Source organism: Gadus morhua, chromosome 6, assembly GCF_902167405.1.
Source record: "Gadus morhua chromosome 6, gadMor3.0, whole genome shotgun sequence".
In the NCBI taxonomy this organism is placed as follows: Eukaryota; Metazoa; Chordata; class Actinopteri; order Gadiformes; family Gadidae; genus Gadus; species Gadus morhua.
The window spans coordinates 14,737,927-14,762,926 of NC_044053.1; the positions used below are offsets into that span (position 1 = coordinate 14,737,927).

At 45.9% G+C, this 25,000-nt stretch overlaps 2 protein-coding genes across 4 annotated transcripts in view; both read left to right on the forward strand.

The window, feature by feature from the left end:
* The window catches only part of rasgrf2b (Ras protein-specific guanine nucleotide-releasing factor 2b), a 45,952-nt gene extending 27,885 nt beyond the window's left edge, over positions 1-18,067 (forward strand). Inside the window, exons 13-29 of one of the 3 annotated variants that reach the window (XM_030358301.1) lie at positions 483-619; positions 1,399-1,481; positions 1,814-2,062; positions 3,226-3,318; positions 4,502-4,998; positions 5,512-5,661; positions 8,508-8,597; positions 8,846-8,952; positions 10,049-10,161; positions 10,805-10,865; positions 12,162-12,265; positions 12,677-12,761; positions 13,364-13,561; positions 13,828-13,907; positions 14,006-14,123; positions 14,441-14,509; positions 15,478-18,067. In XM_030358301.1, coding sequence (XP_030214161.1) covers positions 483-619; positions 1,399-1,481; positions 1,814-2,062; positions 3,226-3,318; positions 4,502-4,998; positions 5,512-5,661; positions 8,508-8,597; positions 8,846-8,952; positions 10,049-10,161; positions 10,805-10,865; positions 12,162-12,265; positions 12,677-12,761; positions 13,364-13,561; positions 13,828-13,907; positions 14,006-14,123; positions 14,441-14,509; positions 15,478-15,570 — 2,327 coding nt within the window. In that variant the 3' untranslated portion in view covers positions 15,571-18,067. The remainder of the gene's footprint in view (positions 1-482; positions 620-1,398; positions 1,482-1,813; positions 2,063-3,225; positions 3,319-4,501; positions 4,999-5,511; positions 5,662-8,507; positions 8,598-8,845; positions 8,953-10,048; positions 10,162-10,804; positions 10,866-12,161; positions 12,266-12,676; positions 12,762-13,363; positions 13,562-13,827; positions 13,908-14,005; positions 14,124-14,440; positions 14,510-15,477) is intronic. The other 2 variants (XM_030358302.1, XM_030358303.1) reach the window with 2 other exon arrangements.
* Positions 18,068-22,138: 4,071 nt separating this feature from the next.
* Positions 22,139-25,000, forward strand: part of LOC115546171 (creatine kinase S-type, mitochondrial-like) — an 8,370-nt gene continuing 5,508 nt past the window's right edge. Inside the window, exons 1-2 of the mRNA XM_030359865.1 lie at positions 22,139-22,253; positions 24,983-25,000. The exon at positions 24,983-25,000 is cut by the window's right edge and continues 149 nt beyond it. The gene's annotated coding sequence lies outside the window, so the exon portion shown is untranslated. The remainder of the gene's footprint in view (positions 22,254-24,982) is intronic.

Here is a 25,000-nt window from a genome sequence, read left to right on the forward strand (position 1 = left end):
CCTCTCCTCCACCCTCTCCTCCAACCCTCTTTAAATGCCAGCGGTTGATCCTGTGTCATCACAGGTCCATTAATTTCTCAGAAGGTTCTGTCAGTGGACGAGTAAATTGGCCATCATCTCCCACCTACACCACCACCTCCACCAAAGCCGCCACCAACAAAGTGGAAACCCATCCTGTGGACACACTTCCATGGTCACGCACACTTGAAGTCAACAGACCTCAACGCTCATGCCTTTTCTTATTGCTCAAGGGACGGGATGTGGGGAGGGAGTTGACTAAAGATAATGGGTTCACTTAATTAACCCCTGTTATTAGTGTGTGTGTGTGTGTGTGTGTGTGTGCGCACGCATGTGTGTGTGTACACGTGTGTGTGTGAATGTGTGAGTATGCCTGCGTGTGCCTGGGTTCCTCATTAACGATGGTATGACGCCAGGCGGTCCCTTCTCTCAACCGAATGTTGTTGTCGACGTTGTGTGACCAGCTAAGAGCGGCAGCACCGTGTTCGGCCAGCTGGACTTCAAGCTGGTGGTGGAGCCGCCTGACGCCCAGGCCTTCACCGTGGTGCTGCTGTCGCCGTCGCGCCAGGAGAAGGGCGCGTGGACCAGTGATATCAGCCAGGTAACTGTGGTGCCTCCAGCATGCAATTAAACATTGAGCCGCAGAACCACCAGCGTCCCGTCCCCCCCGGACCAATGAGACGGCTTGGGAATAAACACACACAGACAGGGGCGTAGCTCCCCCCCCGGGGAGAGGAGTATGTTTGGTTCCATCTCTGTAGAGGCGTGTCTGACTAACAGACACACATACACTTACTCACGCAAACGCACACAAATGCACGCAGGTACAAACACGTACACACACACACACACACACACACACACACATACACGCGCATGCACATATGCACACACGTACAAACATACACACACACACATACACACTTACACAAACACATAGAAACACACGTACACTCTTGCATGCATGCACGCACACACGCACAAGCACACAGACACACAAACATCAACACATCGCACCGGCCTGTCATGTCAAATTGAAATAATATTTAATGCTTTTTTCCTTAATGTTTGACCAACTGAATCTTTTTAAAAGATTGAAAAAAGATAAATTTCAACTTCAGAAGACTAAATATGGAATACGTATTAGTCAACACCTTCCTCCACACCTACCTAATGAGCACCAAATCAGCAATACAATTTTTGCCTTCCTCTCTCTCACTTGGATCTCTCACTATCATGTATTCGCTCAACCTGTCTCACTCTCTTTTTGTTCCTCCCACTCCCTTTCTACCATGCATTATGTTGACTTGTCTCTCTCTCTCTTTGTTTCTCTCGATGTCTCTCTACCGTGTACTCTTTTGACTTGTCTCTCTCCCGCAGTGCATAGACAACATCCGCTGCAACGGCCTGATGACCAGTGTGTTTGAGGAGAACTCTAAAGTCACTGTTCCCCATATGATCAAGTACGTCCCTGGTGTGTGTTTGTGTGTGTGTGTGTGTGTGTGTGTGTGTGTGTGTGTGTGTGTGTGTGTGTGTGTGTGTGTGTGTGTGTGTGTGTGTGTGTGTGTGAGCGGCGTGTCGTGTATGCATGTGTGCGTGTGTGTGTGTGGAAACATCGATATGGATCATGTTCCTCACACCGAGTTCTTTTAATTTCTGAAGATCCATCTGTTTTCCTGTCCTTAAATATCAATATATTTTGAATTCTGTATCTGCATCAGTAATCACTCTTCTCTGAACAATCACCTGTGCCCGGTGATGTGTGTTGTACGTGTGTGCGTATTGTACCCATCAGATCCGATGTGCGTCTCCATAAAGATGATGTTGACATTTGCTTCAGCAAGACGCTCAACTCCTGCAAGGTCCCGCAGATCCGCTACGCCAGCGTGGAGCGTCTGCTGGAGAGGTTGACCGACCTGCGCTTCCTCTCCATCGACTTCCTCAACACCTTCCTGCACACCTACCGCATCTTCACCACCGCTGCCGTGGTCATGGACAAGCTGGCCGACATCTACAAGAAGCCCTTCACCTCCATCCCCATCAGGTGAGCTCGACGTGGGGTAGGCCGTGGGCCGTGAGCCGGGAGGAGCATGTATATATTTATATATATATTGACAAGTCCGTTGTGAGCCACGTGGCCTGTGTCTGTGTATATATATATATATTTACATGTACCTGTTAATTTATATTTTTAAAACTCTTCTTCTTCTTCTTCTTCTTCTTCTTCTTCTTCTTCTTCCTCTTCTTCTTCTTCTTCTTCTTCTTCTTCTTCTTCTTCTTCTTCTTCTTCTTCTTCTTCTTCTTCTTCTTCTTCTTCTTCTTCTTCTTCTTCTTCTTCTTCTTCTTCTTCTTCTTCTTTTAGTTCTTCTTATTCCTTATGTTATAAATATATATACACACATACAAGACTTTATACAAACAAGCACACACACACACACACACTCACAAACACAAAAAACACGCACACAATCTCCATATTAAACGTTAAATGTCACCTTTACTGGCAGAAGTTACGGATTTATGAATAAGCCATTTTCTCTTTCTCTCTATGTTCGTGTCGACACCATAAAGTTTTTGAATTAGTGTGGGAGTGTGGTTGTGTGTGGGTGTGTACAGGTGTGTGTGTGGGAGTATATGTGCGGGTGTGTTTGTGTGTGCGGGTGTGTGTGCACATGTGTGCATGTGTGTCCATGTATCAGACTTTGTTTGTTCCCTTTGCGCTATGTATGACTTTCCCTCCATTTGAGTCCCTAAATGATGGAGTAAGATGTAAAACACAGCTCCAGCCCTAGCAGCCAACAAACCCCCTCCGCCTCCAGGCTGAAACACTCACCAGTGTGTGAGGAGCCCGTCCAACATCGCTGCACTTGGCACAACCATAGGAATATGTTGTATGGCAGATTGGAAGTCTCTCTTTGGCGCTCTCTCCCCCTCTCTCTCTCTCTCTCTCTGCTTCTCTCTGTCTTTAGCTCCTATCTCAGCCAGCGTGCTTATGTTTGTTTCCAAGCCGTTTCACACTCCTCCACACGGCCAACCTGTGAGCAGCTGTACTCCACTGCTCTCTGCACTGCGCCGCTCAGGAGCAATGTGCTTCTGTTTGTTCTCTGTGCAGTCGCTCTCGTTATTTCCACCCTGTCCTGGTGTCTGTCCGTCTGTCCCCGCTTGTGTCCCATCCCGTCCAACCGCTCATGTCCTCTGCCACTACAGGGTACAGTACCACTCATTTGATCGTCTGTCCATCACATCCATCTGTCCGGACTACAGTCTGAAGATCAAGAAGATAGCCTTGGACCAGCCAAAGTAACCACATCTGTCCGTCTGGCTGTCTACCTTTGTTCTTTTGCTCTCTTATTATGCTCACTCAATATTTCAGCTCTCTCTCTCTCTCTCTCTCTCTCTCTCTCTCTCTCTCTCTCTCTCTCTCTCTCTCTCTCTCTCTCTCTCTCTCTCTCCCTCTCTCTCTCTCTCTCTCTCTCTCTCTCTCTCTCTCTCTCTCTCTCTCTCTCTCTCTCTCTCTCTCTCTCTCTCTCTCTCTCTCTCTCTCTCTCTCTCTCTCCCTCTCTCTCTCTATCTCTGTCTCCTTGCCTCTCTCTCAGACAGATTGTTTTCCGCCAGCCCGTTCTCTCTCTCCCCCTGTGTAAACGTAGCTCTCTTTTCCATTATTTCCCAATGCCTTTTGCAGGAGCGCTTCCTAACGCATGACCTAATGCTCCCCTCATGGACCTGCTCCTCTTAGCCTGAAAGTGAATGGGTGAACAACAGTTTTGGGATACGAATGTCTTACGGTTTCTTCTATCTGTGGGCCTCCCTTCCCCTTCTCTCGTGAGGGCTGTTCCCCTTTGGCAGTCTCTGACGGCCCTATTGTCCTCTTAGTGGCTCCGTCCTTCCTCTGCAGCCCTCTCGTCCCTCCCTACCCTTCTATTCCTTGATGTTTTATCTGTAGGGCCTGATGCCTTTCTGTGTGTCTTTCTTCCTTTCAGTCTTATTTTGTCCTCTCCCTCCCATCTGTCATTCCTGTTTCTTTTCATGGTGAATGTAATTTCCTCGTCTATTTTCAAGCTGAATTGCAAGCCTGTGTGAATAGACAGCTGTTACCGCCGCCTCTGTGGATCTGTGATTGTACAGAAAGATAGGCGACCGACAAAGATTGAGGATTACAATGCAATGTTGTAATCTTACAACGCAATGCGGTAACCTTCATGCCGATCAGAGGTCTACAATTCAGTGCGGCTTGACAAATGTTCCAATTTATTCTATGTACGTACAGCGTTTAGATTGGATTGTACTACGGCTTGATTGTAGGTTAATTATCCTAATGTTCACAAGGCATGTGTGTGTCCTCTCTGATTGATATTAAGTTTCCGTTATTTCATGATATTTTAATAAAATGACGTCCAGTTTCTCACTAAGCAACCGTTGCTCTGACGGCTTCAACATATTCATGCCTCACAACGTTATTGCCTTGCCTCCTCTCTCCCCTCAGGAGCTTGGAGCTGTTCTTCGCAACCAATCAGAACAACCGAAGCGGCGAGCACGCCAACGACAAGTCCCCTCGCCTGGCGCGCAAGTTCTCCTCCCCGCCTCCCCTGTGCATCACCTCACGCACCTCCTCCCCGGTGCCCGCACGCAAGCTCTCCCTCCACTCCCCCGTCTCCGCCCGCGTGGGGGGTCTCGACCTGGGCAGCCCCCTGAGTCACCAGCACCACCCCCACCAGACCTCCCAGTCCGCCTCCAGCAGCCCCACGTCCTCGGGCACCCCCCTGACCCCCCAGACCCCCCCGACCCCGCAGACCCCCACCACGTCCCCCCTGCCCCCCGCCTCCACCTCCCCTCCGCCCAACGGCTCCAAGCCCCAACAGGACCAGGGCTCCCCGGGGCCCGCCTCCCCGGAGCAGGGCCCCGCCTCCACCACCCCTGAGGGGGAGGAGCTACCCAAGATCGACCCCTTCAGCGGCAAGCTAAGGCGCAGCATCCGCAGGGGTACGGCGCTGACTCACTGTTTATAACATGACATCACAGCAGGGGTACGGCGCCGACTCACTGTTTATGACATGACATCACAGCAGGGGTACGGCGCTGACTCACTGTTTATGACATGACATCACAGCAGGGGTGCGGCGCTGACTCACTGTTTATGACATGACATCACAGCAGGGGTACGGCGCCGACTCACTGTTTATGACATGACATCACAGCAGGGGTGCGGCGCTGACTCACTGTTTATAACATAACATTGAATGGTTACGGCGCTGACTCACTGTTTATGACAATACATAGCAGGGGTACAGTACACAAATGACATGCTACCTGTACTGTAGTAATATATAGTGATATATATAGCCTTGACCCAACCAATGGCAAGAAGGGAAATATTGAGCAGTCTGTCTGTCTGTCTGTCTGTCTGTCTGTCTGTCTGTCTGTCTGTCTGTCTGTCTGTCTGTCATATAGACCACCGTCCTGACTCCATCATATCTCCCTTGTCTCCCTGACTAGCCGTGCTGGAGTCTGCATCGCTGGACAAGATCACCCCAGAGTCCCGGACCCCCGTACCGGAGCCCTCTCAGAGCAGCGATGCCGGGGGGGAGATGTCCCCGTGTCGCTCCCCCTCAACCCCCCGTCATCTCCGCTACAGACAGCCTGGAGGTTAGTACCACCAACGCTGCCTCAAGGGGCGCTGTGTGTTTGGGTGTGTTTGTGGGTGGGTTTGTGTTCATATGTGAATGTGTGTGTGTGTGTGTGTGTGTGTGTGTGTGTGTGTGTGTGTGTGTGTGTGTGTGTGTGTGTGTGTGTGTATGTTTGAAGATATGTGTGTTAGTGTGTGTGTGAATGTTTGTAGATGTGTGTGTGTGTGTGTGTGTGTGTGTGTGTGTGTATGTGTGTGTGTGTGTGTGTGTGTGTGTGTGTGTGTGTGTGGGAGATGACAAATCTATGAGGGGCCGCCTGGGACAGAATTCATACTTGGTCTTACAAACACTATTATAATTTGCATATACACCACTATACTCATACACACACAATCATACACACACACTATTATACTCCTTTTAACTGTATGTATGAGAGTGTATAATAGTGTTTGTGAGAGAGTATGGTAGTGAATTTGAGAGAGAATAGTTTTTTATGCAAGAGAGTATAGTAGTGTAGTTGAGAGAGAATAGTATTGTATGTGAGAGAGTGTATGTGAGAGAGAATAGTTTTTTATGCAAGAGAGTATAGTAGTGTGTGAGAGTATATATGTTTATGCAAGAGAATATAGTAGTGTGTGTGAGAGAGTATAGTTGTTAATGCAGTATTTTGAGTGCCAGAAGCTACCGCCTCTTCTGTCAGCCAATCAGGAACTGAGGAATCAAACTCACTTCAGTTTCGGTCAAATTCTCTCACACACACTACTTTACTCTCTCACACACAATACTATTCTCTCTCACACACACTACTATATTCTCTTGCATAAACAAACTATACTCACTCATATACTCTCTCACATACACTACTATACTATCTCACATACACTACTATACTCTCTCACATACCCAACTATACTCTCTCACATACACTACTATACTATCTCACATACACTACTGTACACTCTCACATACACTACTATACTCTCTCACATACCCAACTATACTCTCTCACATACACTACTACACTATCTCACATACACTACTATACTATCTCACATACCCAACTATACTCTCTCACATACACTACTGTAATCTCTCACATACATGACTATAGACCTTCATACATACATGTAAAAGGAGTATAATAGTGGGTGTGTGTGAGTATAGTGGTGTATATGCGAGATTATAATAGTGTGTGTAAGACCAAGTATGAATTCTGTCCCAGGCGGCCCCTCATAGCAGGCTGCTTGGCACATGCGCACATGAGTAACTTGAGTAACTGGTGCGACAGGTCTGCCATTATAGCAGTAAGATATTTATATCTGAACATAATAGTTAAATGTTTACCCATTTGCCCTTTGCTGTCCTTATTTTATTTAATTCTTTGTGAGTACATTGAGAGCATGGAAAGACTGGAGTCAAATTTCTTGACTCCAGTCCTACTTTGCCAATAAAGCAGACGATGATGTGCCAACGGTGCACTTAAGTATTTGTATGTATGTGCGTGCATGTATGTGTGCTAATTTGTGTGCATGTGTGTTTGAATCTGGGCGAGTATATGTGTGCTTGTGGGTGCATGCCTACATTTGTGGGCGTTTGTGTAATTGTGTGTGTGCGTGTGTATGTGTGCTTGAGAATATGTGTTTGTATGTGTGTTTGTTTGTGTGTGTGTGTGTGTGTGTGTGCTCTTCTGTGGAGCAGGAGCGAGCGGTTCACGACTCACGGTTAGAGTATATTGCCTGGGTCACTGAGGAGCTGTGTGCCGCCAAGAGGGTTCTGCAGAGCACACAGTGTTCCTCGGCTGGCCCAGTGAGACACGGGGCCAGGCAGTCATCCCTGTACATCTTATCCATACAACATGATTACACCTTGGTGTACAGGGGCCAACACAGTCGTAACGGACGTGTGTGTGTGTGTGTGTGTGTGTGTGTGTGTGTGTGTGTGTGTGTGTGTGTGTGTGTGTGCGCGTGTGATGTGCGTGCGTGCGTGCGTGCGTGTGTGTGTGTGTGTGTGTGTGTGTGTGGATGTTCATGTGGTCTTTGCAGGCTGAGGACAGACATTTTAACAAGGATACAAACCAGGGAGGCTTGTAGGAGAAGGGTTTATTATGAGTGAGTTAGTGGTGGTGAATTGACATTTTTGTGAAATTCACCACTTTGATTTTGGGCTGTAGGGACCTACCTTGGGGGGACTTTGTGAAGATGCTGGCACTAGATTTATTGGCTCCAAACAGCAGCTCAAAGCTGCTGACCTCTGTGATCGACCAAAATAAATCTTACTATTTCTAAAACACAAAACAACCCATGTTGAGTTCGGATGAGGGCTATTTTGATGGATCAGAAGATTAAGAAGATGCTAATAAATGCATAATTATGCATTTAGGATTATATTTATGAAAGGACAAATATCATGTAAAGGACGGCAAATGAAGATATTGATGTTTTCTTTCTGTTGTCTGTATGTGTTCGGGTGCATATGGTTGTCTGTGTGTGTCTGTACGTGTGTGTGTGTGTGTGTGTGTTTGTGTGTGTGTTTCTGAGTGTTCGCACGTGTATTTGGGTTTGTGTATTTGTGTGTGTCTGTATGGATATCTGTGCTTCTGCACGTTCGTATGTGTGTGTGTCTGTGTGTGTGTCCATATGGTTGCATGTCCATCTTTGTGTGCGTCTGCATGTACGTGTGTCTGTATGAATGTGTGCATCTGTATCTGTATGTGTGTGTGTGTATGGATGTGTATGTCTGCCTCTCTATATCTGTATGTTTGTGTCTGGATGGGTGTGTGTGTGTGTGTGTGTGTGTGTGTGTGTGTGTGTGTGTGTGTGTGTGTGTGTGTTGGTGTGTGTGTGTGTGTGTGCATGGCTGTAGCCCAGTCAGCAGAGAACTCTCGCTGCTCTGTGTCTCCTGCCTCGGCCTTCGCCATCGCCACGGCAGCAGCAGGTCACGGGTCACCGCCAGGTATACGCTCAGGGGTCTCCCAGGACAGTGCAGGCCCGCGTGCGGACCTGCTTCATCATAATACTAAACATTACACGACATTCTGCCTCTGACAGTACATCGGCTAATACTCTCTCTCCCTCTCTCTGTCTCTCTCTTTATTTTAATTTTTCCCTTTCCTCTTTAATTTGATCTCTCTGTCTCTCCCGTTCCCACTCTCCCTCTCTCTGTCTCCCTGTCTCTCTCCCGGTCTCTCCACTGCCCTCTAGTGTACGCTAATGCAGAGCGGACGTGCGACAAAGACTTCATCATCCGAAGAGCCGCCACCAACAGAGTGCTGAACGTTCTGCGGCACTGGGTCTCTAAGCACTCACAGGTGGGCACCCAGGAGCTGTTAATGTGTGTGTGTGCGCGCGCGCGTGTGTGTGTCTATGTGTGTGTGTGTTTGTCCACGCATACACGCCTTCCACATCATCTGCATGTTTTTCTGGGGCAATCAAATCGGCGGTCTATTAAGGTGTATGTCTAATGGGTCTGTTCGGCTGCACTGCTCCCACTAGAGTGTGTCAACAAACAAACACATGGACAAACACACACACTCTCGTATACAAGTACAAATTGACACACACACACACACACGCACAAAAAATTGCTCAGGCAGTGAGTGGACTGCGGACCCAACCCACTTCAGCTCCCCTACCCACCCGAGCTGTGAGCACGCCGTGCTGCCTTTAATGAATTGAGTGTAATGGTGATGGCTTGACTCTGCCTAGTTGCGTCCCTGCACCTCTAATTGCATTGATTGGTTTCCTGTTATTTTTCCTCAATATTGCACACCGCTGTGTCGACAGGCCGGCCTCCATTGGGGCTATTAACACAGGGAACGAAGACATCCGAGCGCATTCAGCTCCACACTCACACATACACACACACACGCGCACACACACGCACACACACACGCACACACACACACACGCGCACACACACACACACGCACACACACGCGCACACACACACACACACACACACACACACACACACACACACACACACACACACACACAGTGAATCGTTCTCTCTGGGCAGCGTTGAACACAGTGCTTGTTAAAAGTGACCCGTACGAGAGATACGGAAGAGCACGATTAGTGGAGAGTCAAAGGGGAGGAAGCAATTGGTGGGGGAGGGAGAGGATATGGTTAGCATTATGTATGTGTGATCCATCTCTATGGATGGATCAATTGTTAGGACTACTGGGACTCTTTTAAATTGTGGTCATAACTCAAACTTGTGTGTGTGTGCACGTGCGTTTGGTGTGTGCGTGTTGGTGTGTGTGTGTGGACGCAAGTGTCTATGTGTGTGTGTGTGTGTGTGTGTTTGTGTGTGCGCACCTGTGTGTGTGTGTGTGTGTGTATGTGTGTGTGCACTTACATGTGTATGTGTGTTTGTGTGCTTGTGCACGTATGTTTCTGCAGGACTTTGAGATGAACGGGGAGTTGAAGATAGGTGTAGTGTGTCTCCTCGAGGAGGTTCTCCGAGATCCTGATCTTCTTCCTCAGGAGAGGAAAGCTACGGCCAACATACTGAAGTAAGCAGCCCAGAAACGTACAATGAGCACACACACACACACACACACACACACACACACACACACACACACACACACACACACACACACACACACACACACACACACACACACACACACACACACACACAGGGCCGACGGACTGCGGGGACAAGGGGGACAGTTGTGGGGGGGCCCAAGGCAGAGGGGGGGCCCATGGAAAAAAAAAGAAAAATTACCTATCGGCCACGTCTTCCCCCCCCCCGTCAACAACTTACCGCAGGGGGGTCCATCAGTACCTATAGTATAGGAGCCCAGGATTTGGTGCAACGGCCCTGCACACACACACACACACACACACACACACACACACACACACACACACACACACACACACACACACACACACACACACACACACACACACACACACACACCTCACAACATGTGCAGGTTGATATGTGTTGCTTCAGCATCTCTCTTGTTGCCGTTTTATTCCGTGATTGAGGGTTGATTCTATTTGTAAGTACTCCATCATGAAAGTATTTATTCTCGTCACACAAACATGTGTTGGACACATGTGGGGAGAAGGTCAGGGAGTGTGCACATTACAGAGTACAGCGTGTTCCAGCAGACTGTGAGCAATCACCTTGTCTCTTCCCAGCGCTCTCTCCCAAGATGAACAGGAGGATGTTCAGCTCAGGATTGAAGACATCCTACAAATGGTGAGAGAACTACGCAGTACCTCATCCGATGGTACTTTATACCCGACTGACAACCTGCTTCACATTCAGATACATTTATATGATACAAAGCCATATCCATTTGTATAATTCTCTTTTCACTGATTCGTCTCAAAAAAGAGTAGGTGGTTGCAGGGCCGACGGACTGCGGGGACAAAGGGGACAGTTGTGGGTGGGCCCAAGGCAGAGGGGGGGCCCATGAAAAATAAATAAATAATAATAATAATAATAATTCTTATCGGCCACGTTCCCCCCCCGCCCCCCCCCCCCCCGTCAACAATCGTTCCATACCCCCCCCCCCCCCCCCCCCCCCCATCAACAATCGCTCCATACCCCCCCCCCCCCCGTCAACAACTTACCGCAGGGGGGCCCATTAGTACCTACAGTATAGGGGCCCAGGATTTGGTGCTACGGCCCTGGGTGGTTGTGAGACATCCTGCTCTACGAGGTCTGAGGTAGGCTGCGGGAGACACTGGAGATCGAACATAGTACCTTGGACACAGCACCCACCAGACAATACGACACAGATATAAAAAGCATTAAAAAATCCTTGGAAATACCTCAAATGATGTAAGGTCACCATAGTATTGCAGGACCTGAACCCGAGGCAATTAAGCCTCCTCTTAGCATTTAGTTATTTTCTTTGTCTGAACTTACACGCGGTTCCTTGGAGCTCGCTCACTCGTCATGGCTTCATTATTCGTCTGTGTTACTACTACTGCACACATCAAAGCTCTGCTCTCAGGTATATTATATCTCCTCCAACACACACGCACAAATACACACACACAAACACACACACACACACACGTCATTACTGTCCTTGGTTAATTAGCCCCCTTAACATGTTCCTGAGTGAATTAATAAGAAGAAGTAAGGAAGAACGTCTTTAATTGCCTTGCATTACTAAACAATCTGCAAGGCTGATTTGTACACACAGAAACACACACACACACACACACACACACACACACACACACACACACACACACACACACACACACACACACACACACACACACACACACACACACACACACTCAAAAACTCTCTCTCTCTCTCTCTCTCTCTCTCTCTCTCTCTCTCTCTCTCTCTCTCTCTCTCTCTCTCTCTCTCTCTCTCTCTCTCTCTCTCTCTCTCTATCTATGGCCCTCTCCCTCTCTCTCTTACAACGACAACAACGATGTGACTGTCAACACACAAGTATATGTACCAAGAAGCAGGAATCAATGATTCATGAATGCAGAACGTGTGTGTGTGTGTTTGTGTTGGGTCCAGGCCGAGTGTCCGAGGGCCGAGTGCTTTGAGTCTCTGCCTGCGATGGAGCTGGCTGAACAGATCACCCTGCTGGACCACATTGTCTTCAGGAGCATCCCTTACGAGTGAGTGGCACTCAGACACACAGCCCACTGCGCGGCACACCCAATGACACGGGCACTAACACAGCCTTCACACTGCTGTTCCATCCAACCAACCCTATGGGCTGAGCCACCAAACGCTGTGGACACGTTACGTCTTGGAGAACCACACACTGTCAGACAAACACCCCACGCTCACACGCACATATATATTTCAATAACCCTCATCTCGGATCCACCTGTCCTAGGGTATGTTAGAGCAGAACTTCTAGGGGGAGAAGGCACAGTACCCGGGCCGGAGTAACTGCAAGGGGCAGGGTTACACATAGTTCCTGTTTTGTTACGATTCTCACATCGTGTGTGTGTGTGTGTGTGTGTGTGTGTGTGTGTGTGTGTGTGTGTGTGTGTGTGTGTGTGTGTGTGACTCTCTCTAAGGGAGTTCCTGGGCCAGGGCTGGATGAAAGTGGACAAGACAGAGAGGACCCCGTTCATCATGAAGACCAGCCAGCACTTCAATGACGTGAGTACTAAGTGATCCTGCCGCCTCGCCTCTGAAGCCCCTGAGGGGGTTCCCAAGGGTTGGGGCCTGCCTGTGATCGAAACGTCCCGATGGCGTTTCAATGTACAAACGTAGCAGTACGTAGCGCGATTGTACAGGACCTTAAGTCAGGATGGAACATCTATCATCAATCAATAGCTTATAAGTTAGCAATCTCCTGTGATACCACATTCATATCAGAGGAAATATACATACACAATATGTAAGGAATAATGGAGTCAAGTCATTATCCTGTAATGTGTTGCAATTTATTTTGCGATAAAGAAATAATATTTGACACGCAGTAAAAAAAATAATTGCCTGTTCAATTCTATGGTTGCTAGTAGCCTCCACAGTAACAAACTGTTATTCCTAGCAGCAGTCTGCTAGGTTAGGCAGAAATAACAGACAGCTGGATGCCGTAAGTTTAATCAGAATCAAGTATTCAACAAGGTTGTGTAAAATAAAATGTCCAGCTGTCATTGTCATCTGACAGCTGAAGCCCTGTGGTGAAGCCCTGTGGTGAAGCCCTGTGGTGAAGCCCTGGCCCCTAACGCACAACTCTGTTGCACCCGTGTGTTCAGATGAGCAACCTGGTGGCGTCCCAGATCATGACCCACACGGACGTGGGCTCGCGGGCCAACTCCATTGAGAAGTGGGTGGCCGTGGCCGACATCTGCCGCTGCCTCAACAACTACAACGGCGTGCTGGAGATCACCTCCGCCCTCAACCGCAGTGCCATCTACAGGCTGAAGAAAACCTGGGCCAAGATCAGCAAGCAGGTATATGTACTGTATATACATGGAGGGCAATGGAGGTGGTTTGGCTTGATCGGAGACACACCAATTCTAATTTAGAAGTCTTTTGCCCACAAAAGATTTGTCAGGGTTCGAAACTGATTCCCTTGAATGATTCTTGCACTTTTTCGGGGTTATCTCATAATGGGATGCACTTACTTAAGTCGCTTGGAACAAAAGTGTCTGCAAAATAAATACAATGTAATGTAATTGCTAGATTCCAGACGCTGTTCTTTTGTAATCCCTCCCAGACCAAAGCTCTGATGGACAAGCTGCAAAAAACGGTCTCGTCGGAAGGCCGGTTCAAAAACCTGCGAGAGACTCTGAAGAAGTGAGCGGGTGAAAGATGTGAACCTATATTCACTGTATGCTGTGAGATGAGTCTACAGAATGAAACTAACTCCACCGTACTGACCCTGTGTTCACCAGCTGCAACCCTCCCTGCGTGCCCTACCTGGGGATGTACCTCACCGACCTGGCCTTCATCGAGGAAGGAACGCCCAATTTTACCGAGGAAGGACTCGTCAACTTTTCCAAAATGAGGATGGTATGAAGCTACACGTTATATACACATATAATGAGAATATATATAACACGTTATATACACATATAACGTTATATACACATATAATGAGAATACACATACGCAAACACACACACACACACACACACACAAACACACACACACACACACACACACACACACACACACACACACACACACACACACACACACACACACACACACACTCACACACACACACACACACACTCACACACACACACACACACACACACACGTTCATACACAAACAAAGAACAAACCTTGCAATCATACGATCAGAAATGCACTGTCTTCCACAGATTTCCCACATCATCAGAGAGATCCGACAGTTTCAGCAAACCCCGTACAGAATAGAGCATCAAGTCAAGGTACTGGTCTCTAATATGTATACTTGTCAGTAATGGTTATATACAGTATAGCAGTACAGTTGTGATGCCAAAACTTGTATTTAGTTAATCTAATAGCAATTAAAATAGGTAATCATTGTACACAAGTATTTATATTAGTAACACTCCTAATTCACATTCATATTAGCAGGGTTGCCAAGTTTCACGAACAGTTATTAAAAAATTAAAACTGTTTCCAGCCATTTTACACATTGTTCATAATTGATTACTCCTAAAGTCTGATAACAAATCTCATAAAAAAACAAATACAAATTCAGACAAATAGACAAAAAAAAATTATTTAGCAATTTGCAATGAATACAAATGGACATGAACTTCAACCTCAGTATAGTCTTAAAGAACAGTGGGTCTTATAATAGTGCATGGGGTTTTAAGGAAGGATTCAAATCAGCCCCTTTTTCAGCAACCGTGTGTGTGTGTGTGTGTGTGTGTGTGTGTGTGTGTGTGTGTGTGTGTGTGTGTGTGTGTGTGTGTGTGTGTGTGTGTGTGTGTGTGCGCGTGTGTGTATGATTACTTGCCACCTGGTTGACCTCACTTTAAAATATGCACCTGAAGGTGACTGCTCCACAAAAAGCTTTCTGCTTTTGCCCTTTTTGTACTGTTTCCTGCACTGCCTTCCACTGTTTCCTCTACTGTTCCTTCCACTGTCTCCTCCATTGTCTCCTCTGATCTGGCATTGGCAACCTTTTTGGAAGGGGGCTGTCCCTTCGCTGCTCAGAAGATCTTTCGAGTCTCTAGTCAACAGGCGTTTGAATTTGAGAGACATAGAAACGTATAACGGGGTCATTTGCGTGAGTCTCACGCTCAATGCATGAAAGTTGGCAGCTCTGCATATCAGTGTTAGCATTACCGTTAGCTAGACAAAAACTCTGATTAGAATAAGTCCGAGCCTTAGCATTAGCTTCAATGCATCCCTCTTGTGTGTCCAGGTGACCCAGTATCTGCTGGATAAGACCCTGATCATGGACGAGGACACCCTGTACGACCTCTCCCTGAAGATAGAGCCCCGTCTCCCCGCCTGAGGGTCCGGCTGCCATGGGCCCAGGAGCCTGACCTCCAGACCCCCCCCCCCCCCCCTACAGCTGACCCCCAGAGAGGACGTAGGGGGGGAGTCCTTTGAGAGAAAAACAAGCCATCGTTGACTTACTCATCCTTTACTGAAAGTCAAATTCGTCATGTTTAACGAGAGAGGTGGACAAAGCGAAGCCAGAGGTGCACCATGGGTAGAGTTTGGGAATGCAGTGGCGTTTGTCCTCCTGAGGTCGCCTGGATCGGGGGTCTTGTCGAGGGGCGAGAGTGCACAGTGTTCTGTGTTTCTTTGCACGCGCACAGATGTTTAGAGGGGGTCCGCGACGTCGCACTGCGTCCGACGGTTCCGGTGTGGCCCCATGACATCATCACACTTCCTTCTGGCGGGTTCCCCGGAACGCGTGCGGATGCTCAGAGCGCTAGGAAGGCCTTGCATGGCGTCGGGGGTGCATGTTCCGCAGTAACGCTGAGCCGTGGATGTTAAAAGAGATGTAGCATGTACAGGGGAGCGCGGCGCTGCTCCCAGGTGTTTGTGCCGTCGTCCGAGTTCCGCTGCGATTCTGTGCCCAGTGTGTGTTGACGCAAAACGCTTAGAGCCGCCACGCTCTCAATCGTTATGGTTGATGTTGATTGATTATTGTTGTTGTTATTATTATTATTATCATTATCATTATTATTATTATTATTATTATTATTATTATTATTATTATTATTATTATTATTATTATTATTATTATTATTATTATTATCCATAATGATCCTTTGGCCCGACATCATAGCCTCCTCTGAGACAAGGTGAAGGTTTGTTCGACACAATGCACCGCAAACAGGCGAGAATGTCTCCAACACTTAAAATATCACACTAAAGACAACCTGAGATAATTAGAAAGCTGAAAATGTATTTTTACCATCTTTTTTACCCAATGCTATTTTTTTTATTTGGACCGTGCCTCTTATTATTAATGTATTTATAATAACCTTTTCATTATGGTCGACATGAATGATAATGATCATTATATCCTGAAAGGTGCCTTCTTAGAATTTTGATAAATTTCCCCCCAGCTGCAAAAAATATAAAACAGAGGAAAGCATTATTATAAATTCAGGAGGTTAAAATAATCAATACAATTGTTTGAATTTACTGTAGGTTATTTAAAAAGTTAGATTGCAGATTGATGGATTAATTTTGAAGTCTAGACTATTAAGTAGCATTTGAACAGGATACACATCAAAGATTTCCAACATCAATGTCTCACCCAAGTGGTCGATTGTTGCAACTACAGACCTGGCCAATCACATCTTTAGTATCATTAATTTTGATTTATGGCTTGAAATATAAACGTACTGTCCTGTACACCGGTGTGTTGTTTTTGGATGTAGGACAAGGTTGTCTTTGCACTCTCTGAGATGTAGCTTTGCCTGAATGAATAGATCATAGCTGTCTCCATTGTTATAATTTATTTAATCAGATTTAGTAGTGTTTTGTATATAGTGAAAACAGAAATAGCATATAATATATAAAGTTTATATGAAAATTGTCTTGCTGTGACATGACCATTTTCTTTGATTTCTTCCTCAATTCTTGATTTTGCATTCCCTAGCTTATGTATAGTAAGAAACCTTTGTTGCATCTAATATAAAATAAAAAAAATAGTATTCTAATGTTTTTAAAAAAAATGTAGCATTTCAGTAATGGCAATGTAGTATCTAGCCGTGCAGCGTTCCTTGTGTGACGTATCTCTGATATGATGAACATAGTTTTCCTGCACGTTCCCTACATCTGCATGTAGTGCATGTCAGACCAGAGCCCCCACCTTGCTGCTTCTGTATGTCTGTCTGTCTGTGTGTGTGTGTGTGTGTGTCTCTCTCTCTCTCTCTCTCTCTCTCTCTCTCTCTCTCTCTCTCTCTCTCTCTCTCTCTCTCTCTCTCTCTCTCTCTCTCTCTCTCTCTCTCTCTCTCTCTCTCTCTCTCTCTTTATAGATTATATATTCAATACTGCCATCTCAGGCGACATCACCGAGGACTAAAGGGATATTTCACCCTATAATGGTCCATTTCCTATATTCATTGATGTGTTTTGATGGAGATTTATCTGTTCACACTTTTTCATCCATTGTTGTGCGATGCCGGGCTCTTGTCGTAACACAATGCATATCAGGGCCCTGCTTGTGGAGCTTGTGGATGAGGTCTGGGGTGGAGGTTGGAGGATGGGGTGGTTGTGGATAGTGGTGGTCGACTTGGTGGACTTTTCCCTTAACTACCTGTGTCTGTGTGCATCTGTGGGGCAAAAACATAAAACATGGAAAAAATAAGTTTGGGAAAAACCGGATGCTTTGTTTTGTATTGCATTCTTGTTTTGTGTTTTGATATGTCTGTATGTAAGAATGTTTGTATTTATGTATGTATGTATGTACGTTTGTTGAAATATTAGTTTGTATGCTTTTACTTATAGGTGCAGGGGAAATAAAATTCAACATGCCTTAAGTGAAATCTGGTTTGTTTTCTGTTATCCTGCATGTGGCATATTGTACCACAATGGCTGAATCATGTATTAAAATATGTACCTAACAGTATAAAGTACACAAAATTGGCTGATCAATGGTTTGGGGGATGGGTGGATAAGATAAGAAAACAGTTATTCCCTGAAAGGGAAATTGTGGTGTGTGGGTGGATGGATGGACGGATGGATGGAGGAAGCTTAGGTGATCGATGCTCCTCACATATTAACATCATTGGCCCTATCTTGCACCCAGCGTAATTTACCTTCTACACCGACGCATGTATCGTTGCTAGTTTGCACCCGGCGTAAAGCTGATTTTCCCCCGCAGCAAACACGCCCCAGTGCACTGAGAGGCGTGTCGGCGAAAAGCAGAGGCGTGTTCCGGCGCAAATGATACATGGTGCTATTTGACTGATCGAAAAAGCAATTGCGCCACTGACAAGAAAATACTTGTTTTAGGTGCACTAGCGGATGGCGCAGTTGGTGTTGCTATTTTGACATACCACGGCAGGTCGGAACTGAAATATAAGCTTACACACCAATAAATCACAGCGCAAACATGCAAACGATTACCCTAATTTAAATATTATGATGATGATGTTGATTGTGGAAACATTTTTTTTCCATAGGGGCTGCATGAATTAACACTAGTAGGCTATGCCATGCGTTAAAATAATAATAATAACAATAATAAACTCAAGCAAAGTAGGCTATATCCCAGCTTTCGAAAATCAAAATCTTGTTTTAGGGTAAATTATAACGTTGATTAAACTATTTGGGAAAGAACAGCTGATTCAGCGGTAATAAGTTGTACTTTTAAACAATGCATCCTCAAACACTTATTTTCTTGACACAGACATACAAGCCCATAACTTTTGGGATTGATGAGTATTTTATCGTGAGAAAACATTGTTTTACCGCAAGTGAGTGTTTAAAAGAATGAATAAATGCGGGTGTTGCTTGCGTGTGTGTGCACCCATCTGTTTAAACACACGCAAACTAAAGGGTCCTTTAGGGCGGGTCCCACCTCCTCAGTTTGGTGGCTCTAAAAAATAGTCCCCAGCGCTGGTTGACCCCTGGACTTAACTGCCCCAATCTTTTCCTACCGGTTTGCGGAGACAGAAGGACTTTGTGTAATATCTTCCTGTTTGTTCCTCGGATATCCCGAATGAACTGTAATGCTCCATCGTTCATGTTAGGGAGTCCAACCCCTAGGTCCTGCGCTCCCCATGGGACATACTGATCTTCGTGTCCTTATACCAGGACAGGGTAAACTCCTCACAACTCTTGGGAGCCCTTCTCTCTCTTTGAGATCTTCTCAACCTAAGTTCTTCCACTAATTCTGAAAATAGGGGGCTTTGCCCTGGTTTGATACCTTCTGGGCCCCCTCCCTTTGCTCTATCTGCCTGTACCTCTCCCGCTGAAAGCTACATTCCTCTCTTTCCCTTCGCTGACTTTTTCACAGCTTTCTAAACCTTTTCTACCACCTTATCACCCCCAAAAAAATGGATAGTCTGTAGATACATGGAACCTGGCGGGGATAAAGATATATTGAACCTGGGGGGTAGGATCAATATATCTCTTGAAAAGAAAATAGATACACCCCATCGATATATTGAGCCTGGGGGAGTAGATCAATATATCACTTAAAAAAAAATATCGATATACCCTATCAATATCTTGAACCTGGGGGGGGGTAGGTGTATATCACTTAAAACAAGAAAAGAAAAAAAGATCTTATTCGGATTGCTGTAGTACTTGCCAATGGTTGGCTGCTACTTACTACAGGTGATTATTTGCTGATATTTGCATTATAGCGAATCATGACGCAATGATAGTTTAAAGTATTCACCAACAATCATTAAAAATACCTTTTCTCATTCTGATGGCTGTATTAGTTAGCACACATTTTTATTTCAATCAAATAGTATCTTGTCAGATTGTTGCACTTTGGATGGATAATATTTGTTTGAATGTAGTCTGATGTAAGGTTTTATATTTCATTCTAAGGTGTACAGTATTGTGGATTAAGTATTATATAACATTTGAAATAGCCCTTTCTACACTATCAATACTGTATGTAAAATTACATTTTGTTTGAATAACGGTAAGGCCCCATGTTTCCTTTTTGGTTGTCCATTTTGGTAAAATTTGGGATTTTGTATTATGTAAAATTTCCCATTGTCTGTAAGGATATAGTATGGATACTACTATATAAGATTACACTTTTTTTTTTTTTTAACAAGGTTTATTCATTATTGAAGATAAAGATGACATATATTGTTAACTAATCTAGTTCCATGTTTCCTTTTTTGAATCAGAGCCCCTGCCCCTCAAAAGGCTGCTCACTGCACGGCTCTGGTTGAGACCTCTGAGGTCTGGGAAGAGTGGTGAACTCCTACCACCAAGTGGCCATTGTTAATATTGCGGCTGCTGTAACGCTATTAATAGTAGACTATATTGGCAGCCTTAATCCATCACTTTGCCCTCAGAGGTCTATTTGATGCCTGGTAGTTTCCTTCAAGGTTAACAGCCTTGTAGGGATGACAAATTCTCAGTAGAAAAAACAAACTATATATACACACATATACACAATTCATATCATTCATATTTTAAAATAAATGGGCCTGCTTGCACATGTACGTGTGGCTGTCAGCACAGCCTAAATGAGTGAGTCCTGAACCTGGTCACTCTATCCTTCCACAGTATGGGACTAAAAGCGTTGGGTCTGCCTGCAATGCTAGCTTCAAGCTTCAGCCCTCCCCACTGGCTATACTTCTGATTGTTGCCCTTAAGCTAAAGTCTGTGTATATCATTATAGTGTGTTGATAGATGGGCCACCTCTGGGTCCTGTGCTGAGAAGACAAGCTGCAGGCAGCTAGCAGTTAGTGGTTAGCAGCAGTCCAGTGTGTGTCTCCCACAGCTATCAGACCTGCCAAGCCCAAGACGGACGGGGATTTGTGCCCTAAATACCGTGTCTCTGTAGGTGGGGGTATTAATTGAGATTAGACAACATGGCTCACGGCTCCATATAGAGAGGTGACGAGCCAATCTCAACGTATGAGCATCTTTGTATCGACATGGAAATCGTATGATCTATCTCTGTGTGTGAGTGGCTGTGCGTGTGCGCATGTGTGTGTGTTTGTGTGAGACACTACAGCAACTGTTAAATGTATGATGTGTATTATATATTCATATTCCATGTTATCTGTTTATTTTATATATTCATGCTCTGTCTTTGGGCTCAGACTGTTGAAACCAAAGCCATCCTTCCTTCTCTTGTTAAACTGTGTGTTCACCTGCAGTGTTCACCTCATCTCACCATAGGGCAGGCCTCCCCGCCGATACCCACCCATGCGTGTTCACGTTGTGGCCAAGAGTGGCCAAGGGTTCATGGTCAAAGGCCGCGGTCCAGCTTAGTCTCCGTCTACAAGCAGGCCAGCTGTCTAGCAGCGCGGCAGTGCACTGTCGGGGCGATAGCGTGCGCTGCATTAGTTTGAGGAGCCAGGCAGACATGATGGCTGACAGGGAAAATAGGATTTCCTGTCTGCTACTGGAGGAGCTAATCCTGAGCCTCCTTACCTGCCCTCACTCACCCCTCACCAATCTATCACTCTCTCTCTCTCTCTCTCTCTCTCTCTCTCTCTCTCTCTCTCTCTCTCTCTCTCTCTCTCTCTCTCTCTCTCTCTCTCTCTCTCTCACATGCACACACATTGAAGTTCATGCTTTTTCTTTTATGAGAAGATTTCTATCATTGCAAAGCTGTATTATGTAGACGGTACGCACTTTACTATGAATTACTGAACAATGTGGAGGCCTGTATGGAATTTGCTGTTCTTAACACACAGGCGCTCATACATCGATGCACGCGCATTGATGTGTATGTGTGTACACACAAGTACACACACACACACACACAGACACAACCACAAACACACACACACACACACACACACACACACACACACACACACACACACACACACACACACACACACACACACACACACACACACACACACACACACACACACACACACACACACACACACACCCTCCCCTCCACTCCCTTTGATCCTGTGGATTGGGGCAGCTCAGCTCTCATTCTGCAGACGGAGCTTCTCAGGACGTAGCTGCAAGAACTTCACCTGCGCACCCTCTCCTTCGCATCCTCAGGTGAGCAGCCCTCTTCTATCCCTCTTTCTCCCTCTGTGCCTGCCTTCCCTTCCCCTCCGTTTCCCTAAATCCATCATCCTCAGTTTCCAGTAAGTGATCTATCACTTACAAAATAATTGAAGGTGGTATAAGATAAGATAAGATAAGCCTCACAATGTAACATTATTTAGATAAAGACCCTAGCCGGTTTCATCACGTTCAAATCTACTCCCATCTGAAAAATATTTTCTAAAGTTAGAAAAAAATATTGTTAACATTTTCTGCTAATATCTCCTCTACAGTAAGGTTGGCTAACAAGGGTACCGTAGCGATATGACCACTAGAAAGGGGTTTTCTTTTGTGTCTTTCAATCAAATTAAAGGATTGAGCCCTGAATAGCGTTGAATTTGCAGTAATCCGGCTGACACACCCGCCAAGTTATCTGCTGCTCATGCCTTATCTTCTGCCTCTCGTTACTCACACTCCTGCATATTCTCACAGCCCTCGGACTGCCCTCCAAAACAACTGAACTCTACCACTAAAAACACAGTGACTACGCATGGAGCTGGCCCTTCGTCTCTCCATGTTTCCTCAATGAGCTGGGATCGCTCAGATTCACCCCCCCCCCCCCCACCCCCAACCCCCTCCACCACCCTGTCCGTCACACCCCTCCTATCTATGCCTCCACTCCACACCTCAACACACGTTCACGCTTCCTTCCTTCTCTCTTTCACTCCCTGTCTCCATAACTCTCTTTCTCTCTCTCACTCTCACTCTATCCATCACTTTCCCTTTCTGTCTATATCTCTCTATCTCTCCCCCTCCCCTCCTTCTCCCTCTCTCTCTCCAGATTTATCACTTTTTCTCTTTATATCTCTTTCTCTTCCTCTCACTCTCTATATTTGTATCTCTCTCTCTCTCTCTCTCTCTCTCTCTCTCTCTCTCTCTCTCTCTCTCTCTCTCTCTCTCTCTCTCTCTCTCTCCTTCTCTCTCTCTCTCTCTCGCTCTCCCTCTCCCTCTCTCCCCCTCTCTATCTCTCTAGCCCATGCTCCATGACCTTGCCCTCCCCTCTGCTCCCCACAGTCTGTTAGAGTGTTAGTCAGCTGGGTGCTCAGCTGACTGCTTCCACAACGTCAGTGGGGGGTGGGGGGGGGGGGGGGGGGGAGGATCATGCGCTGCTGTCTGATTGACCGTGCCAAGCCTTCAGCTGGCAGCGTCTCCCACCCCCAGCCACAGGGCCTCCTCTCCAGCCCTCCCTTGCTGCTATTAATACCACGGAAGTGGTGGTGAAGGTGATGATGATGTCATCAGAAGGGGTCCCTTCTGGTGCAATTCCTTTTTTTTGTTGGAGGGCCGCATCTGTGTGCTTTAGGGTATCGGTGTTGTGGAGTGTTTTGTTTCACGGGTCGAGGGGAGCACTTTGAAACCCTTTCTTTTATTGGAATGTATTTTGTAGATTTACGTGAACCCGTAATGTTTCACCTTAATGACCTAGCTGTGAATTTGCATTGACTTTATTGCCAGATGTGATAGTTTAGGAAGGCTTTGTTTGAAAAGCTATGATAACACGTGACCCCACTTTAACTGCTTGGTGAGGAACAGAGTAGTAGGTGTAGGTGTAGGCTGGACAACTGACCTGTAGGAAGGCTTATGTCTGGTTCCATCAACTCCTAGAATAATCTGGTCCAAGCCATGTATGAGACAGGAGTTTCTGTTACTTCATCTGTCCACTAATCTTTCCAAACTTTCACACTTTAGCTTTAAGCACTAAGCACTAAGCAGACACATAAGTCTGATCATCCGTCTGCTTACCTTAATACATGGTTCATCCCTCTCATCTCGCATAACAAATGTACAACATACGTGTACGACTATCATCGTAATTAACGTGACTCTTGAGGTCCTAAAATCTTAATTGTCTATTCTTGTTAATGTAATTTTTTATTATAGATGACATTTTTGATTATATCTCTATACCTATCTCTTTGCTATATCTCTGTATCTATATGTTATGTAATTTTTTCACCTAAAGTATATTCAATTTGTGCTGCTGTTGTAGCGTTCAAGTATCGTAAAGTGCAACTATTTCAACATCAACTTCAAACTCACTGACCAGTTGCCTAGCAACAAGAGCCACCACCACACTCCCCATTAGCGCTTCATAGCGTTTCTAGAATACGAGCACTTTTCATGTCGTTTCTCTGTCTTATCGCGTCACAAAGGACTTCAACATTGCCTTAAGGTTCTCACAGCCTTGAGCTAATCTGCACTAAGAACTCATGCAAAAAGATCTCCCCACTGTGGTCGAAGTAACTTCCAGAAGGTTACATTGAGTCCCATTTCTACTCTCCCTATGATATCATAGTCTGACAGTCTGACACGTCTTCTCTCTTCTCGCTGCTACATTATTTGTACGCTCTTCAATGTTTTCATAAAAATGTTGAACTTTATTACTCATCTCCCTATTAACAGCGCATTTAGGCAGGTAGCATGTAAACATGCCGTGTCATAGAATCTGGGGTTTGCAGAGATCAAACTACAACTCAAACACGTGCCTGTCCATCGTGACTCATATGGGTGGCCAGTATGTTGCCTTATGGACCACCCTAAAGCCGTTACACCCATTGTTTCCTGGAAGGCCTCCAACGCTCAGATGCCAGTGATTCAGTGTCTTTGAGTGTCAAGTTCGAATGGATTCGACAAATGCTTCCTATACTGCCGGTGAACCATGACCTCTAACCTCTCATCAGGTGCAACCCGACCGCATT